This window comes from Paramisgurnus dabryanus, chromosome 8 (assembly GCF_030506205.2).
Source record: "Paramisgurnus dabryanus chromosome 8, PD_genome_1.1, whole genome shotgun sequence".
Classification (NCBI taxonomy): Eukaryota; Metazoa; Chordata; class Actinopteri; order Cypriniformes; family Cobitidae; genus Paramisgurnus; species Paramisgurnus dabryanus.
The window spans coordinates 42,577,769-42,596,387 of NC_133344.1; the positions used below are offsets into that span (position 1 = coordinate 42,577,769).

The 18,619-nt window shown below is 34.9% G+C and overlaps 2 protein-coding genes across 3 annotated transcripts; both read left to right on the plus strand.

Annotated features, from left to right (window-relative positions):
• The first annotated feature begins 1,200 nt into the window (after nucleotides 1–1,200).
• Nucleotides 1,201–7,479, plus strand: ech1 (enoyl CoA hydratase 1, peroxisomal). 2 transcript variants are annotated; one of them, XM_065281864.2, is made up of 10 exons: nucleotides 1,201–1,472; nucleotides 2,252–2,412; nucleotides 2,590–2,678; nucleotides 3,959–4,083; nucleotides 4,629–4,677; nucleotides 4,818–4,882; nucleotides 5,638–5,708; nucleotides 5,799–5,870; nucleotides 6,038–6,188; nucleotides 7,151–7,479. In XM_065281864.2, the coding sequence occupies exons 2-10, from the start codon at nucleotides 2,288–2,290 to the stop codon at nucleotides 7,253–7,255; spliced, it is 852 nt and encodes a 283-aa protein (XP_065137936.1). In that variant the 5' UTR covers nucleotides 1,201–1,472; nucleotides 2,252–2,287; the 3' UTR covers nucleotides 7,256–7,479. The 2 variants fall into 2 exon arrangements, with proteins under 2 accessions (XP_065137936.1, XP_065137937.1); XM_065281865.2 differs by having other exon boundaries at nucleotides 2,247–2,412; nucleotides 7,151–7,478.
• Nucleotides 7,480–8,522: 1,043 nt separating this feature from the next.
• On the plus strand, nucleotides 8,523–17,062 carry prss16 (serine protease 16). Its single transcript, XM_065280052.2, has 11 exons — nucleotides 8,523–8,715; nucleotides 9,253–9,352; nucleotides 9,724–9,853; nucleotides 9,940–10,063; nucleotides 10,581–10,658; nucleotides 14,275–14,322; nucleotides 14,381–14,662; nucleotides 15,565–15,697; nucleotides 15,788–15,967; nucleotides 16,173–16,324; nucleotides 16,403–17,062. Exons 1-11 carry the CDS (start codon nucleotides 8,572–8,574, stop codon nucleotides 16,454–16,456), a joined length of 1,425 nt encoding a protein of 474 aa, XP_065136124.2. The 5' UTR covers nucleotides 8,523–8,571; the 3' UTR covers nucleotides 16,457–17,062.
• The last annotated feature ends 1,557 nt before the right edge of the window (nucleotides 17,063–18,619 follow it).

The following is an 18,619-nucleotide window of genomic DNA, read 5'->3' on the forward strand; positions in this document are numbered from 1 at the left end:
GTTGTCAATCAACCTCTTTAATCCAATGAAAATAGAGTTTTACTACGCAGAGCTATATGATAGGTTCATAATTTATTCGCTAGCTAGCAAGTTTCGCTGAGAGGATGTGGCTTGATTGTGACTAACAAAGAAAGCCAGAAATACAGTGCCATTTATTTTAATTTTTTATCTGTCACAAACAACATAGTCCCATTCGAACGGTCCGTAATATAATATTATAAAATAGGTGTTTTTTTTAATTAGATTGGAAAGTTTACTTAACAAAGAATAGCTGATATAAACAGTAGTCATGTGTTAAACCGTTTCAAACACATTTAAAAATGAACTGTATTTTATATTGTTTTATTATTTTTATCTTGAGGGATCATTTGTTGGCCTGTCCTTAATATGTGACAACTTTCTTCTGTCTTTTAGCTAAAACTTTTTTTCTAAAACTTTTAGCCTACAGCTCAATAAAATCAATTTAGTCGATTTCTTAATAACCTCTATGTAGAATCTAATCCCTCAGTTTATCTCTAAGAAACCATAACATAAGAGCTTTACTGATTGAAATATTGCGTGTGCTCCCTCTGCAGTTTTATTTTAGAATAGCCCTTTTGATCATTTAAATTGGAATAATATCCTAGCAACAAAGCTTTTTACTTACAAACAAAGTAAAATAAGTTTCTTTTAAATTACTTCACAAGTACCATATCAAAGATTTTCCAAGAAAAAAATCTGTTCTAATTTTGACACCAAATGTGTCTTTTGTCAGAATAACACTGAAACTCTTCTTCATATGTTTTGGTCGTGCAATTATACTCAGCAGTTTTGGAAATATGTTGGGAATTTTTTTCTAACAAGATTGTTAAAGGTTTTTTTTTTTGGAGTCCTAAAAGTGCAAATTTGCAAATGTATTTTGTATAAGAGATAAAAAAAAGTATTTAAATATAATTTTATTTCCTCTCAAAAAGAAAGCACTCACAACATGCATCTTTTCAATGTTTTTTATTTGTGATTTTTCTTAATTTGTATACAATGCCCTCACTTTCTTTTAAATGTATACTTTTTGTTTTGTCATGATACTTTTGTTCTTTTTTCTTTTGTTTTTCTTTTTTTACGATGTTATTCCGAATTGGTGTTATGTGTTGATGTTTCGGTTGTATTGAAATATACAACCGAAATATTAAATGCATTGGAAACGCGATGGAAGCAGAGTGTCCTAAACGAGCCACCGTAGTCATAGTTAAAAACATGGTGCTTCCTAAATATAAATTAAACTTTTCCCTGCTTTCATTTTGAAATAACAGCGGCTTGTATTATGACTTCAAAGTATTTGATTAGAAAAACCCTTTAGTAAAGTTAGACAACATTTTAGAAATCAGCATTAATCCGTGATAGTTTTTTAGAACGGACCTGCAGCATTCAGTCTCGGAGCGTGAATATTGGTCAAAGGGCATCAATGACATTTTTATTCAGAGCTGCTTTCACAAGTAAGTCGTTATCCCAGACGTAACTGCATTTGATCAAAATGAACAACATTTACACTTGGGAAAAATCATGTAGTAAATGAATAAGCTTTATTAAGACTGGATCAAATTACCATAAAACTGTAATATCTGTCACAAAGCACTGTAAGTTATATATATATATTTTTTGAAGACAAGCGTGTCACGTGGATCGTTATTCATATGTCAGTTACATTTATATAGTAAGCAATTTCTCTATAGATTATAAATGTAGGTGACACAAACAATTACACATGCTTGGTTTAGTTATCTAGGTAAAAGGTCACGTAATTAAAACAGTGTTGCACTGAAAGTTCAGTTCATATTGAAATGAGTATAGCAATAAATCAAATCAAAGAGAATTCAAAAAGTGTATTTGTTTAAATACATATAAACAATAAATAAACTTATCAGGATAAAATATGAAAATGTTAAAAATATAAAATGTTAATAAGTTGATGCAATAAATTGCACTTAAAATTATGTAATTTATCGCATTAATTCTTTAAATTAGTATTTAGAAGAAAATCCTATGCTAATCTTCTAAAAAGCTTTTTATTTATCCAATTAGATGTCATTGGTACACACTTTAAATATACAAAAGACATTACATTATTAAAACAAAGCAGAGTACAGCAGGCCTAGATGACATACAGTAAATATGCTGATAGGTCTTGCATTATTTGTTAGCGATGCTCTCTGGTTTAATATTGCATTAGCTTTCTTGTATTGTATAATGTGTGTGTGTGGTTTGATCAGAACAGGGTCTGTTGATTCCTGCCCTGAATGCTGTTAGAGGAATGTCTACTACAGGTCCCACTCCACCCTTCACAACCCTGTCAATCAGCCGACCGGCCGATACCATCACTCATGTCCAGCTCTGTCGACCAGAGAAACGCAATGCAATGAACAAGGCTTTCTGGAGGTGACATCTGTGGCCATCACATACTGCTTTAATATCGAGATTCATTCCAGTATATTGACTAATGATACACTTTATGTGAATGCCTCTAATAGTTTCGAATAGCACATGCATGCATTTTAATAACTAAGAATATATAATAATTGTTGTGTATGTGTGGTGTTTCTGTTTTGTGTTCAGTGAAATGGTGGATTGCTTCAATCAGATAGCCGAAGATTCGGAGTGTCGTGTCGTGGTTTTCTCCGGTGCTGGAAAAATCTTCACAGCCGGTAAAACTGTTCTAGTTACTACCCAAGATATTGTAAATAACAAGGCCTGCTATTATTAATAAGGCACAATGAAAACTCTCTGACTTCCAGTTAAGACAATCAATCATCAATCGATTAAGACAATTCTGTTGAGGGAGGGGCTCTGTACAGATGTGATGCATCTGCTAACTTGTAGCTAAAGTGATCTTGAAAATGTGCTTTTTAGTCCAATTTGATCTTAAGAAACATAATTTATGAAACATATGATGTCAGGTACAATTGGTGGTCAGAAATGTGTTGTTAAATTATGATCTTAGCATGTGATTTTAGAGATATTTATCTTTCCCCATTTAAGTAGATAGGATTTTAGTCTTGCATGACTGAAATAATGGCCCGCAGGTATTGCAAACATGGCCACCTAGTAGGAGTGGGGGAACATTTTGAGTCTTAGATGCATTGCGATGTAGAAGAGGACGATTCTGAATCAATTCACAAATGTCAACAATCGATTCTGAATCGAACTGGGACCCTAAGAGTTGATTCTGAAACGAATCGGAACTCTAATAATGGATTTATGAGGGTCCAAACGATTATTACCCCTAACGCCTAGTGGCCCTACTTCCCTAAAGGGACTTTGCTTATTACTAACTACAGCATTTGTAACTAAATATGGCCAGTTATAAGTGCTTTCTTTTAGTTGAAGTTTCTACATATCTATGGTAATTTTTATCTTGCATACAGTTCTGTGTCGTAGGCCACCATTAGATTTGTTGTTTTTGCAATGGTATAGGTTCAGTCACAAAAAAGCTCTATTAGACTGATACACACTAAACACTGATGGATGCCTGAAGAAAACATATACTTCTGAAAATTGTTTTGTTTTTAATTTTGTGTACATATTTCCTGTATTTTCTGTTTGTATCTTAATAAAACGAGTGAAAAATAAATATGGATGGACAGTAAAACTTTATGCAAAAGTCTTAGGCCACCAGCTTTGTTGTTTTAGCAGTGATGTATATTTGAACAGTTTCATGATATGAATGCAACCAATAATGCTTTTTTATGTTTACAATATGTACTCTATGAAGCATCTGTATAAAATTTCAACATAATGTAGTAGTAATATAATGTAGTTATCATAAGACACAAAAATGTGCTGTTACATAATACATACTGTGCTGTAAGATTACCATGTCTATAAGCACAATTCTATTTTTACTATAAGTAATGTGTTATCAATAAGTAAATGTAGACATCATCCACCAGAAACATACCTGACTTATTTTCAATCCATTACACAGGGATTGATCTCATGGACATGGCCAGCGATATTATGCAACCTGAGGGAGACGACACAGCAAGGATCTCGTGGAACTTACGTCACATCATAGCCAAATACCAGGAGACCTTCTCTGTTATTGAAAAGGTCACTGTTTTATGATGTCCTTCAAATATTTGAGAGAACCTCAATACAACAAACACAATCAGCAGAACATAATCTTAAAGGAACAGGTCACCCAAAAAGTTTAAATCTTAAACTTTAAATGAGCAAAGAACGTGTCATACAATGTAGAGGAAAAATAACTAGACAGCCCATTTTGAATTATTTCATGACAAAATTATGGTTTGCACTGGCGCAAGCTTAGTATTCTGATCAGCACAAACTAGTTGTACTCATGCCTGCCTATAGATTGAATTAACAAATGTGCATGATGTCACTGTTATCACAGATTTGCAGTTACGTAGTTTACACACAGATGACCCCAAAACACTGTTGTCATATAAACGAACAACCAGACCGCATAAAACTTTACAGTTAGTTTACGTCTTTAAACGTTGTGTAAACAGCCCTTAAGACCCAGAAGTGTCATTTGTGTTGTTAATGCTATGTGGAAAATAAAATAGCAAAAGCAGTTGCAACAAATGAGTTGTGTCATACAAACTTTTATGGATCATGATGTTTCTTTACAGTGTCCAAAACCAGTGATTGTGGCCGTTCATGGAGGATGTATTGGTGGAGGTAGATTTTCTCTTTTCTTATATAACTGTATTTTTTAAATAAAATGAGTTTATCTGTGTTCCACTGAATTTTACCAAATTAAGGCACGTTCTTCATAATCAGTTTAAGCATGAAATCATTCTTTGTGTCTGTTCTAACAGGAGTGGATCTGATCACAGCATGTGATATACGACTTTGTACACAAGATGCCTGGTTTCAGGTTAAGGTGTGTATGTATCTTATGGCAATTTTCCATTGGATAGTACGGCCAGTACAGTACCAAGCGGCTAGGCATAGCTTGCTTAACTTAAGCTCAGTTTGCTTTTCCATTAAAGTGAGTGGGTAGAATTAAAGACTTATTGTTGTGTTGCGCCACCTCTACTACTGTGACATCATTGTAAAAATGCGATAAGCTTAACTCAGAAGTAACAGAGCATATAGATCGAATGGTCTTCTTAATTCTTGCTGTTTTTGTACAAAAAAATGACCCGCTTACATCACCTTTTAAAATTGTCTCTGATACTTGCATTTATAACACTTGGCAAAACAATTCAAGGTGGACATACACTATACTGACTTGGAATAGTTTAAGCCGCAGATTAAGTAAAATGGCGTGTTATGCAGTGAACACAGATTAAATTATTAGTTTTATATATTATATAACTCAGCATTACTACTCTAAGTGGAGCCTTCGTCCTCTATTACGCTGCTAAAAGTCATGTGATCGTGGGTGGGGTTCACCTAGGTTGACGTCATTTGCCAAAAATTTTAGGAGTTTGTAGACTTCAGCAGATCCTTATGTGACCATGTGGGAATGCCAAAAATCCATTTAGATTAGCATTGATTAGCAGTATAACACAAGTTCTTACTAAAGTTGAGTGTTTATAGAGTACATGGATCATTGTAAACTCAATTCAACGTAAATTTGTATGGATTCAGACAGTTGAATGAATGACTGTGTTTATTGACGTTTCTGTTCAGGAAGTTGATGTCGGTCTAGCAGCTGATGTCGGGACTTTGCAGCGTCTTCCCAAAGTTATTGGAAGTCGAAGGTATAAGATATTGACTCATGAATTGTGTATCCAATAATGGTGGCATATCTTAATGCTATGTAATTCACAAATGAAATTTCTTTGTCTTAGTTTGGTAAATGAACTTGCATTGACTGCAAGGAAGATGTATGCAGATGAAGCCAAAAGCTGTGGATTGGTCAGGTGAGATGTTTAAGCAATACAGTATATTGTTGGGCACAACAAATCGCAGAGTGCAGCTATATTCACAATATAGCACAGCCCTTCTTGAGTGCCTTTATGCATTTAATCTTCGAAAGAAAAGAGGTGTTGTTGGGAAACTTGTGTGTGTTGTCTCTTCTCCTACACAGCCGTGTGTTTCCAGATAAAGAGACAATGATGGCAGGTGCATTGGAGATGGCAGGAGAGATCGCCAGCAGGAGTCCTGTAGCAGTTCAGGGAACCAAAATCAATCTAATTTTCTCCAGAGATCACAGTGTTCAAGAGGGCCTGAATTACATGGTGAGACCTTAACTCAGATCAGTCTGACATAAACCCTTTTTTTTCTAAAGAGGCATTAGTGTGAAGCTGATAGTTTCTATAAGGATGGCACTTGATAAGATCCCAAAATGTATACATAACAACAAGCAAGAGATGATTTTATCCATATACTCTACAGAGAGCTAAGATGCAAAAGTGGATAAACACCACCTCCTTTAAAAACAAGATAGTAATGATATTAACCGAATGCTTTCAGCACATATTATGTGTTCTTTAAATACTTACACTTCAAATCTGTTCAATCTCAGCCACGTGCCATCCAGAAATACCAATTTGTCAGTTTCAGCAATGTCCTCAAAGCACAAGGAAGAAGAAGTGTATAAATGACAGCACACATATTAGTTGGATTTCAATGTTCGAGCTGCAAGAGTTTCTTACCCCATTAAAGAAGGTTTACAGAGGTCATTTTTTACCTTTATTCAGAAAAGACCGTAAAGAGTGACTGGAGAGCAGTAGGGTGGGATTGGAAAACGAGGCATGTGTGCCATTGCATGTACTTAGAGGGTTTTGCAGTAAAAGACAATTTTGTTAAAAACCAAAGAAATGAGTATGACTAAAGTGACATTTGTGAAAAATAAGGGATTTCAATTACTGACTAAAAACCTTTTCATTGCCATTAAAGTGAAACTACTGAACCAAAGCGTAAGAGCCTGATAAAAAATGCTTATTTATTTATAACACATAGAGGGTTTTGCATCTGAACTCTTCATATTTAGTTCACTTTTTCAAATTTAGGAGAACATTAGACATATATATTGCTATTTTTTGTTTTAACCCTTGGCACTTTTAAGTTCACATTTGAAGTTAGTGAAAAGAAATTGAAATGTGAGCCAAATATTGATTTGACTTTCTGTGCGGCCCATGATTGACACATACCACTGTTTTTAACCTGTACTTCCTGTTTCCATCTTTGCCCTCTGTAGGCCACCTGGAATATGAGCATGCTTCAAACCCATGATCTGATGAAGTCGGCTCAGGCAGCGATGGAAAAGAAAACCCCTAAAGAAATTGTTTTCTCTAAACTCTAAAGATCTGTAAGGAAACAAGTTGCTAAATTTACATTTGATTTGTAATTTACCAACACAAATCTTATATCATACATATCTATATACAGTCTTTACACTTAACAAAAATCTGCTCAGTGCACACAAGATTTAGCTATTTTTTTTTAGATGCTGATCAGTGTTTTTTGCAGTCCCATGACATTTGACAGTGACTCATCATATGAATTATGACCGTACGTTTGCATCTTAATAAAAGAGAATGAAAGGAAAACTGCTGTGGTCTGTAATGTGATATGTTAAATAGCGTGGATATCAAATGATTATTAAAGCTTCAGCTATAGGTTTGCTTTATCATTTAGTGTATAGGCAAGTTTGTGAAGCCAAACACATTGCTCTGGACATCATATATACATCATCATCTAAATGCCCCCCCCCCCCCCCATTTGGGTATATATCCTGTCCTGCCGTAATCTTGTATACATTGTAGAAGACATTGACTACCAAACCAGACAGTTCATTTATACAGAGACCTGCATAATAATAATTAGGCTATAATGATGTCTGTGATGAGATGGCTAATAGTCCTACTGCTAACTGACCTGGTTTGCACTGGTAAGACTCATCTAATACCTTAAGTTTTTCAGTGAGATATTCATATTTTGCAAAGATTATATTCAAGATATCCTACATTACATTTTTTTTCTTCTCTTGATAATTGAACTTTTTTAGGTACTTTTTGTCCGTTCTAAAGTTATGAAAGTTGTGCATAATTTATTTAGTGCTTTTTAATTACGTCGGATTTGTAACTTAAACTAAACTGCCCTGATATGCACCTTAAAAATAGCTATCTGTGAATTTGTATGCAGCCTATAATGACTTGCTTTGAAATGGAAATACAATATTATTACAAGATATTTAACTTAATCGACTGTTACTTTACATTTAAAAAAAATACACTTTGATTTGTATATTTTCATCTAAATGAGATTTTTAGTATCCAAAATTTGGTTATGTAGTATTTCACCCTGCTTTGGTCTTGGTCTTGTCCTGGGCTCGACACGATCTGTTCTGGACTACAAGACTAGTCAATTGATTTAAAATAATAAATAAATTGCAAAATAATTTGTAGGTCAAACAATGAATCCTATAAGAAAAAATCTGGCTGAAAAATGTAAAAGTAAATGAAGAAAAATCTCCAAAATGCTTCCATCAGTTCAGATATCTAAAGCATCTTTGTTTGCTCACTCCACGCTCCACATTATTATATTACCAAACACTCTCATGTCTTTATATATCTATAGATACATTACATATTTTCCATAGGTCGACTTCTCTGGAGTATGAAAGAGCGTTTGAATAAAATCCAACAGGTCCGAATAAAACAGCATGTGATGATGAAGACTTTCACTGCCATCCCTAAAGAAGGCCGAATTCATCAACCCCTGAACCATTTTGACAGGAAAAATACCAAAACCTTTCCTCAGGTATGAGATAATACACTCCATTTGATTCATAAACATTACAATTAAAGAGCATCTATTATGCAAAAACCACTTTTAAAGGTGTTTGGACATAATGTGTCTCGGCAGTGTGAAAAAACAACCACCCTACAATAAAAAAAACCACCCGCTTCTTGTTTTATAATCCTCATTAAACCAAAGCAGTCTCATTAGACATGCCGTTTTGATTCTCTTATCAAAGTGAGGTCACATTGATAACGCCCCGCCCACATACAGTCCTGCATTACCCTTAGCGAGTTTAACTCTGTCTCAGACTGTATTAATCAGATCTATTTGAACTGAAAGCGCTCACTGTCTGTTGTAAGGAAGTGAAAATTCATTATTTTCAGCTGAAACTTCATTCTGGACACACCTGAGACTTATATTACATCTTGTAAAAAGGCCATAATAGGTGCCCTTTAAATTAAATACATCTGTTATTCATTTAAATTTATGTTAGTTTGTTGTTGTTAAATCTTAGTTTGTTATTCAATAATGTTGATCAGTCTTTATTTTTCACAGAGATTTATGGTGAATGAGGGTTATTGGCAGCGGTCAGATGGACCGGTCTTTCTCTACATTGGAGGAGAGGGCCCTCTCTCTAAATATAGTCTATTATACGGTCAGCACTCACTTCTTACAACTTTTTCCGAATTATTGTTATTATTAGGGGTTATATCCTCTATAATCAGTATGGGCAGATAATCAATAAAAAATAATATTTTGAGCTAGAACTTCACATATGTACTCTGGGAACACCAAAGATTTGTTTTACATATTAAAAAAGTCTTGTGAAATGTCCCCTTTAAGTAAATAATTACAGTATATCATACAGATTTATCAATAAATATACTGATGCTATAACTCTTGAGTTGAGCTGATTAAATGCTTCTTGACTCTTTTATGACAGTTTTGGTTGTTTAATATCCAGGAATATAAGATACAAAGTCAATACCTGTCATTTAAAACTGTTTCACCCCCATCATTTCTCAGGTCATCATGTGGAGATGGCAGAGAGACATGAAGCACTGCTGGTGGCTCTGGAACATCGCTTTTATGGAAAGAGCATCAACCCCGATGGTCTAGAAACCGATCAGCTCAGATATCTCTCCAGCCAGCAAGCGTAACCAATGCAGAAAACCATCTGCTTAACAGATCAAAATATACAGTAGATGATATAACTTATGGCACATCTCCTTCCTCTTTCAGTCTGGCAGACCTGGCGGCATTTCATCATTATATCAGCCAGCGTTTTGGCCTCTCTTATAAAAACACCTGGATCAGTTTTGGGGGTTCCTATGCTGGAGCTCTCTCGGCCTGGCTAAGAGGGAAGGTCTGTTGTCAATCATTTTGCTCTCTAATGGGATAAACAACCCATTTTAATAGACCAACTGTTTACTAAAGTTTATTAAATTAATTAAAGAGCGGTTGCCAGATAATGTCATCATTTATTGTGATTTACCCTGGCAACCTCCAAAATGCACCATAGAAGTTGCCTAATTTCAGTCTTCTGAAGAAATTTAAGCCGTTTATCAATAAAAATCATGACTTCAATACATCAAGCATTAAGACACATACCTGTACATCTTTGCAAATAATAAGATGCATTGCGCTCAACGTCATGAAAGAGAAAAACAAGAAGGAGAAAAAGAAACAGCACACAAATTGTGTTGACATGCACTGTATTGTGTGCAGGTTTGAACCCGCAGAAGCATAAGATAGATAGATAGATTAACTGTATGGTGTAACATAGGCATGCAGTGAAATGAAACCTTTGACCTTTAGTTGAAGTATACCTTTAAGTGTTTCTGTTGTAGTTTTTGTTCATCTCTCTTTTATCTCTCTTTCAGTTTCCTCATCTCATCTATGGAGCGGTGGCATCTTCTGCCCCTGTTTATGCTCTACTTGACTTCAGCTCATATAACAGGGTAAAGTTTTTTAACTTACAGTTAACACAACTAGAACAATGCCCACTTCCTCACCACCACAAAAATAAAACCCTAACATAGCCTATGATTTACAATTAAAATAATTAAAGTAAATATAATGTTCCTGTGTAGCTTAATGGGTGACCATTGTGTATATATTTATGCTTTTGGATAAAAGCGTCTGCCAAATAAATGTAAATGTACTTTTTATTGTAAAGTGTCATGCAGGCTATTTATTAAAACATGAATAAATAATTAAAAGTTAATTCAGATAGCTATTATTAAAAACCAAGGAAAAGTACTTTTTATGAAAGTAGGATTTTTGAATGCCAATTTCTACATATATATACATGCTTTAAATTCAAGTTAATATTTGTTTATGTATTATAAATTGTGAACATGAACCACCCGTCAACAGTATCCATAAATTAATATATTAATAAGTTAGATTGCTAAACATTGTGAAAAGTTCATTGTTCATTTATATCTAATCCATTCAATCGTTAATGAATTGATCCATATTGTAAAATGTTACTGTTACCCAATCGATTCTCACAGCCAGGGATGATGTATTTTTGTAGGTCAACCCCAGAAAATTGGTTTTCTCACTAAAAAGCCCATTCATTTATTCCATAGACTTTTGGATAATCGCAAAAAAAATGGCTCTGTGTTTAACATAAGGTGACACAAAAACAAGATAATCTTCACAGATGAACTGAATACAACTTTTTTGATTTTTGAATTGTAAAAATGCGTTTACTAGAAATAAAAAAATAAACAAATTTAGACTTCAAAATTCAAAAAAGTTGAAGATTAACCCTTTGGACAAAACATGTAAGTGTCATAAACTTTTTTTTAAACACAGAGCTTAGTTTATCCAAAAGTTTATGGAATAAAATAAATAGGCTTTCTGTTGAGGATACACCGTCGCGCTAACTTCCGGGTTGGCCTATAAAAATATGTCATCCCTGCAGCACTCTGTTATATTTTTATTTAATATCTTAATCCTACATTTTAAAAATGATATTATAAAACGGCCCGTTCTGGTTCTTCATTCTGATTGGTTGAAACACGTTTTAAGCCGTGATAAAATACCCCGGTAACTCCACGGTTCAGACCGCATCACATAACGTTAAGTATCAATGCGCCACTGTTGCTGCGTACTGATTTATGAAAATAAACACCACAGTCTTTAATCATATTTTTAATTTGTCTACAATTGCACAATTAAAGGATATCCAGATAAATGTCAATAAATATTGTTGAGTCATCTCAAAAAAGAGGAAACGTTCCTGGAGGAGTTTCTACCTTAAATTCGTATTTCCGCTTAAATCCACTAGATGGCGATCTTACCCAACTTAAACACTGACGCATTTACTCAACACTGAAAACACTGTTGTGTAAGTTTTGATGGCTAAATCTGAACTCTTACAAAAGTTATTCACAAAAAAATGTATTATCTCCGCTTTTAGCAGAAAATTTGAGAGGTGATTAGAGACCAAATGAAGGTAGGATGAAACGGTTTTTTTTTTTTTAAAGCGGAGGGTCTGTTCTTTCATTTGATATATTTTGTGTTTATTTAAAGAAGATAATTTTTCTGGAAGCCTTTAAACTAAAAATGGGTGGCAACTTAAAAAAAAAAAACGCTGATGGGGAAAGAGTTCAGCATGCTTCCACGCATATTTGATTATGACTTCAACAGTTGCACAATATAAATGTTAATGTATATTTTAGATGAATGTTGGTTTATAATATAAACACCACAGTCTTAAAGGTAGGGTAACTGATTTGATCCTGAAACATTTTTAGTTATGCTGGTTAAAAGTCTCCTCACATCCTGATAGCAATCACTGTGTTAAGTTGTTTAAATGTATTTGTAGAAATGTATGTCATCTGTAAAAGGCGTAGGACCAAAAAATGTTCAACAAATCATAGATTTCGGTCCGAACGGACGTTTCCTTTTTTGTCCCTCATACGTAAGCGTAAATTGAATGCCCACCGCGCAGCGAGACCACGCAGACACCATATGTCATCGGCGTGTTCACGTGCGCTCTGTCTGTAAACAGCGAGAACAGCAAACTTTTCTGCTGAATTGAGCAACAAAAAAAAAATGCATCTTTTATAACAACAATAGCAAAAACTGCCTGGATCAGCAAGAGCAAAATCCCAAATTAACACCGGTAACTTTACTGCTTTACCACGAGCTGCAAACAGCTACAGGAGGCAAAGGGTCTGAAAGGGTCGTTGCACTGTTTATTTTGGTAAGGTAGGTACGCGATGTTTGTTTTGAGATGGATTCAGATATTCTACTTTGATGAAACGTTGTGTTGCTTATGAAATTTTTGTTCGTTTACGGATTAGCGTAACGATATAGTTACTACCATAGATATGTATATAAAGGCTAGATGGCTCGTCCGCGCTGATGGCCAATTGAGTGGAACGTCCGCATTTTGGCGGCCATCTTAGGACAGGGCGCTCGCTCACTCGTAGCATTGAGTTTTAATGATGCAGGTACTTTTAAATGACCATAACTTGCTTAATTTTTTACCGATTTTCAAACGGATTGGTTTGTTATAAACGTCAAAGATGTACCTATGACACTGAATACGTATACTAAAAATAAATAAAAAATTCATGAAACATGTTAAAGCATCCAGAATTATAGCCACGTTAATAACGTTTGTAAAAAACCAAACCGTTTGTAAATCCGTCAAGAATTCAGCAAGTTACGAGCATTTTAGTTGGCGTATGTCACTCACCTTCCGTCCACAGCAGCAGGGAGCAGCACTATGGCAGCACTGACCTAAGATGGCCGCCAAGTGACGACACAGCTGACTCCGCCTTGAGCCATCTAGCCTTTATATACATATCTATGGTTATTACGTCTACACGACCGAACGTTGTGTACTAATTCTGATGTAAACCAGTTGTTTATGTTGGTTATTTTGGAAGTGTTATTCACTTTGTAGTGCAAAGTTTTCTCACTGGTGAATGAGACATGAGATGTGAACGTGTGATCTGTGCGTGTTCATGTATTATGAAAGAGGCGTGACTTTTGATGGCGATTTGACTTGAGGTTGGGATCGGGATTTCATTGCTAGGCGGCTACTGTAAGCATTTTTCAAAATGTGTTACCCTACCTTTAAATCATATTTTCATTGTGTCTTTGCTGCGTCTGTGTTGGTTGGAAACTGCGCTCTGTTGCAGCCACACTTGATTCTGAGGAACTACTCTGTTTGGCGGAAGAGTAATATTTGTCCTAATATAATTACGACTAATTTGTGTTTTATTTTATAAAATCGTGCTAACGTTATGCATGTGAAGTAACCGTTTTATAAAAGCAATAAGCCCCGCAAAGCGGTGGGGTTACAGTGCATTTTATAACAGCTAAGGGGTGTTGTTAGGCACGACGCGACGCACTGGTTACCCACTGCTTCTTGGGGCTTATTGCTTTATTAATGACTATAGGTGTTACATGCATAGTTATCAATCATTTCACAATATCAAGAACTGTGTTCTGTGTATTTATTAAAAGTACATTTCCAAATTTTTGTAGGTTTAAATGTTACTTTGACATGTTTTTTCTGAGATTTAGTAGTAGTTATTTGGTTTGCAGGTGGTTGGTCGTAGTCTTACAAATGAGGCAGTGGGCGGCTCTGAAAAGGTAAGGGCAGTATAAGTTTATCTGTGTTTGTATGTGCATGTGACTGTTTGTATATTAGTGTTTAACAGAAGTGCGAGAGGCGTTTTCTGCAGTGGAGGCCGCTCTGCTGATGGGAAATGAAATTGAGGTTGGCAGAGACTTCAGATGCTGTGAGTCCCCTGTTAAACCTGAGGACAAGATTGAACTGGTACAGAGTTTAGCCGGTGTCTTCATGGGAACTGTTCAATACAACGAGGAGGGGCTGGAATTTAACATTGTGGAGCTCTGTGACATCATGACCAATAAGAGTGAAGCTTATAAACAGGAGGAGCCATATGACCGTCTGATCAAACTAATGGCGGTACGTAGCAATAGTTCTTGATATTATGTGGCATCTAAAAAAACGTTTTTTTTTTTCTGATTTCACTGAAACATAAAAATACTGTCATCATTTCCTCACCCTCAAGTTGTTTTAAACCTGTATAAACTTCTTTGTTGTCCTGAATACAAAGGAAGATATTTTAAAGAAAGTTTGTTGGACAACAGAATAATATGTAAGGAATAATTGATGACGGGCCGTTGAATTTTTCGAAAATAATGCACACCCAAGATGGTAATGTGGCATGCCAGGTGACGGAGTGCCATTACACTGCAATGTCAGTTACCACAGACATTGCTCTATTGGTTATTTGACAGGTCAGGTGTGAAAAATAATCACACCTGACCTGTCAATTGAAAAATAATGCATACCCGTGGAACATTTCTTAACCAATCAGAATAAAGCATTCAAAAAATAAATGGTGCCCCAGATCTGTTTAGTTATTCACATGTTTCAAGATTTTTTTTCCTTAACAAAGAAATGTATACAGGTTTGTAACAACATGAGGGTGAATAAATGATTACATAATTTAAATTTTTCGGTGAACTACCCCTTTAAGTATGGATTTTATGCAATCCATTGTGACCTGTGTCATTAAAGTGCAATATCATGTGTAACCAGCAGAGGGCATCATTAGCTTTGCAAAACAGGTTGCCACTACCAGATAAACTGCACACAATGTACCTCCACTTTACATACGGACTATAAAATACGTTCTGTTAAGTTAAAAAAACATTAAATTGCATTTTTATGAAATTTGCACAAACCAAATGGGCACCATAGCAAAGAACAAGATTATTGTTTTGATTTATTACAAACTGGCACACGCAATGGTTACAGACAACATCAAAATAATACTGGTGATCATTATGTTATGTGTTCAGATGTATCAGGCCAAAGTGAACGCCCCCTGTCTGGGTGTCTCTCATGAGAAGCTTGTACTTGAACTCAATAACACTAAAGTTAGATCCAGCTATAGACCGTGGGTTTACCAGACCTGCACTGAGTTTGGCTTCTGTGAGTATTAGATGAAAAAAAAACTTTTATAACTTTCCTGGTTTCCTGTTCGTTTATTCATATTGATGTTATACAACTCTTATGGAGCAGATCAGACGTGTGAAGATGATAGCTGCCCATTCTCACACATGATAAACCTTCAGATTGAAACTAAGCTCTGCTCTCAGCTCTTTGACATCCCTCAATACAGTCTGCCTGTTTACATTGACTTCACTAACCAGTACTACGGAGGGAAGCGACCACAAACCCGACGCGTGCTCTATGTTAATGGTAAGCATTTGGATGGAGAGCCTTTAGCGTACATACTACACTTGAAATTGAGCTATTAACTCACACTGTTTGACATCACAGTTCTGGGTTTGTCCTATCTAGGGTTACAGCTTTAAACATTTGGTGTCAATAGGTGTTTGTGTTGTTAAGACCAATGTACAGTGAATACTGTTTGATCCATAAAGTGTTTCCTTTCCTGATAAAGGCAATATTGACCCATGGATGGAGCTAAGTGTGACCTGGAATGACAGAATGGTGGACAATGATAGCGTCGTTCTTATTAACGGCACTGCACACTGTGCCGACATGAACCAAGATAAAGCTCTGGATAAACCTGCACTGCACCAGGCCAGAAAGGTAAAATACTGTAGTGTGTAAACAACGATGGATTAAAAATGAAATCATATTTTATGTTGTTGTGTTTTATTTTCACAGGAGATTGAGAGGCAAGTGGCCAAGTGGCTTAAAATGCATCATGGCACTATATGATTTAATCAGCGTGCCTGTTTGACAATCACAGGACCTGAATTTATGCTTCTCTTTTGTCTTTTCCCTGTCGTCTTGTCACCACATTTCCAGCACTTTTGATGACAGGGTTAGTGGATGTTTATTAAAAGTTCTGTTTAAAATAATGCACACACTGACATGAGATAAAGACTCTGGTTTAAGTAAAGGTGGGCACCTTGTGCTGGCTGCATGTTCACTTAACCATCAAAATAATAATTATTTTGCCCTTTGTTTTAAAGACCCTTTTGTTTTTGAAATAAATGAATCATGACCGACAGTATATGGTATACTGACAACGACATAAATGGCTACAAAATATTGCTTTTGCATTATGCCACATTTTTATCAAATCTTCATCACATCTTCTTCATTTCAGTATAACAGCCAAGCACAGTGTTATCTCTCCAAAAATTTTAAATAAATGAAAATTACATGGTTGCCATTTAATCAAGGCCCATGCATAGAAAATAATATTTTAACCCCTCGGGAGTCAGCTGACATTAGCTTAACTTAAAACTTTCTTTTAATACATTACATTAATAGTCCACTCACTAGTACGGTTTATTCTTAGACGTTGTACTTTGGTACTTTTGTTGTTCACTGAATTTTCTGTGTTTTCTCTTGTTTTATTTTCCAAAGCTGCTTTGGAACAATTATACATTTGTGAAAAGCGCTATAAATAAAATTGAATATTGTAGGATTATTGTGCTTTTCTAGAGGAATGTAGCATGTAATATATATATATATATATATATATATATATATATATATATATATATATATATATATATATATATATATATATATATATATATATATATATATATATACTATGCAAAGCAAGCAAATGTGATCACTGCAGAAGTCTTATAAAGACATAAACAATAATTGGCTAAAGATGTTAAAGCTTGGTGTGGGAGAATAAATTTAATTGAAAGAGGCACCGATATATCTGCCTATAATCTGTAGATAAAAGCTATTTTTCCCACTATCGGACTTCAATTAATAGGTTAAAAATCAGGGTTGATTATATCCTGGCTGTGTGCTTAGTTTGAGTTGCAGTTTGTATTTCAAACTTTTGCAGATTTAGAATTTCAAAACATAATACTTTGAAACAAGGAGAAAAAAGTAAAACTATCACTATCTGAATTGTTAGATGCCATTCTGAGTAATTATTAAATATATCAATATCAGCACAGTGCTGTTGGTTCATGGCTAATTTTATATTTCGTAAAAGTTTATTGGCCATTTTAAACATAAATGCATTTGTTTAAGGGTTATGTTTAAAACAAACAAACCCAAATAGTATAATTACTATTATAAAGTGAATAGTAAAAACCTCATTAATAAAATGAATGTGAAACTTTATTCATAAGCTGTTTTACTGCAAAAATTAGTAGATGTGCTTCCCAACAGTCTGTCTTTACTAAAATACAAATTTTTTCATCTTATTGCATCAGATTAACCCTTGAAAGGTTAACTTCCACCTATGGCGGACTGTTTTATACAGCAGGAGGTGCTGTTGGTATGACACCTCACTGCACAAACTACAGTACACACCAGTAAACTGATGATGGTTAATGTGTAAATAATTACAAGTAAAACCGATTTGTAAAATACGTTGCATGAGTAATGGTTTAAGCTTTAAGAGATACCGCTTCAAATGTAATTTAACATCTTATATAACACATAATTTACATTATAGATGGATGCTGTATAACTTTATTCAGTATATTACATTTATGGAGGAGGCACTGTGCACTATTTGTAGGAGTGCAGCAAACTGTTACAAACAAGCAGATTATCCTGATATTCCTTACCAATATTTATTGTCATTACACCAGGAATGTTACAATAAAATGGTCTGTGGATTATGGGAATTTACCAGGAGTTTCTAGACACATTTTTTTGTATAAATAGGAGCATGACAGTAAAATACTGTCTGAATAACAGCAGAAACAGAAAATCAATCAAACACAGTCTGTAAATGTGTGCGAGTGTGTGTGTGTGTGTGTGTGTGTGTGTGTGTGTGTGTGTGTGTGTGTGTGTGTGTGTGTGTGTGTGTGTGTGTGTGAGGTGAGCAAGAAGCAGTTGTTGGAAGGCCATCTGCTTGTGTGTGTATATGAGGGGGTGGTTCAGGGGACA

What these genes read in the sequence shown, in the direction of transcription:
- ech1 (XM_065281865.2), top strand. Translation starts at nt 1,442, where the DNA reads ATGACATTTTTATTCAGAGCTGCTTTCACAA. An exon ending in ATGAACAAGGCTTTCTGGAG is followed by an intron (nt 2,413 to 2,589) that starts GTGACATCTGTG and finishes TTTTGTGTTCAG; the next exon opens with TGAAATGGTGGATTGCTTCA. An exon ending in CCTTCTCTGTTATTGAAAAG is followed by an intron (nt 4,084 to 4,628) that starts GTCACTGTTTTA and finishes GTTTCTTTACAG; the next exon opens with TGTCCAAAACCAGTGATTGT.
- prss16 (XM_065280052.2), top strand. Translation starts at nt 8,572, where the DNA reads ATGAAAGAGCGTTTGAATAAAATCCAACAGGTCCGAATAAAACAGCAT. An exon ending in ATACCAAAACCTTTCCTCAG is followed by an intron (nt 8,716 to 9,252) that starts GTATGAGATAAT and finishes TATTTTTCACAG; the next exon opens with AGATTTATGGTGAATGAGGG. An exon ending in CTGCACTGAGTTTGGCTTCT is followed by an intron (nt 15,698 to 15,787) that starts GTGAGTATTAGA and finishes CTTATGGAGCAG; the next exon opens with ATCAGACGTGTGAAGATGAT.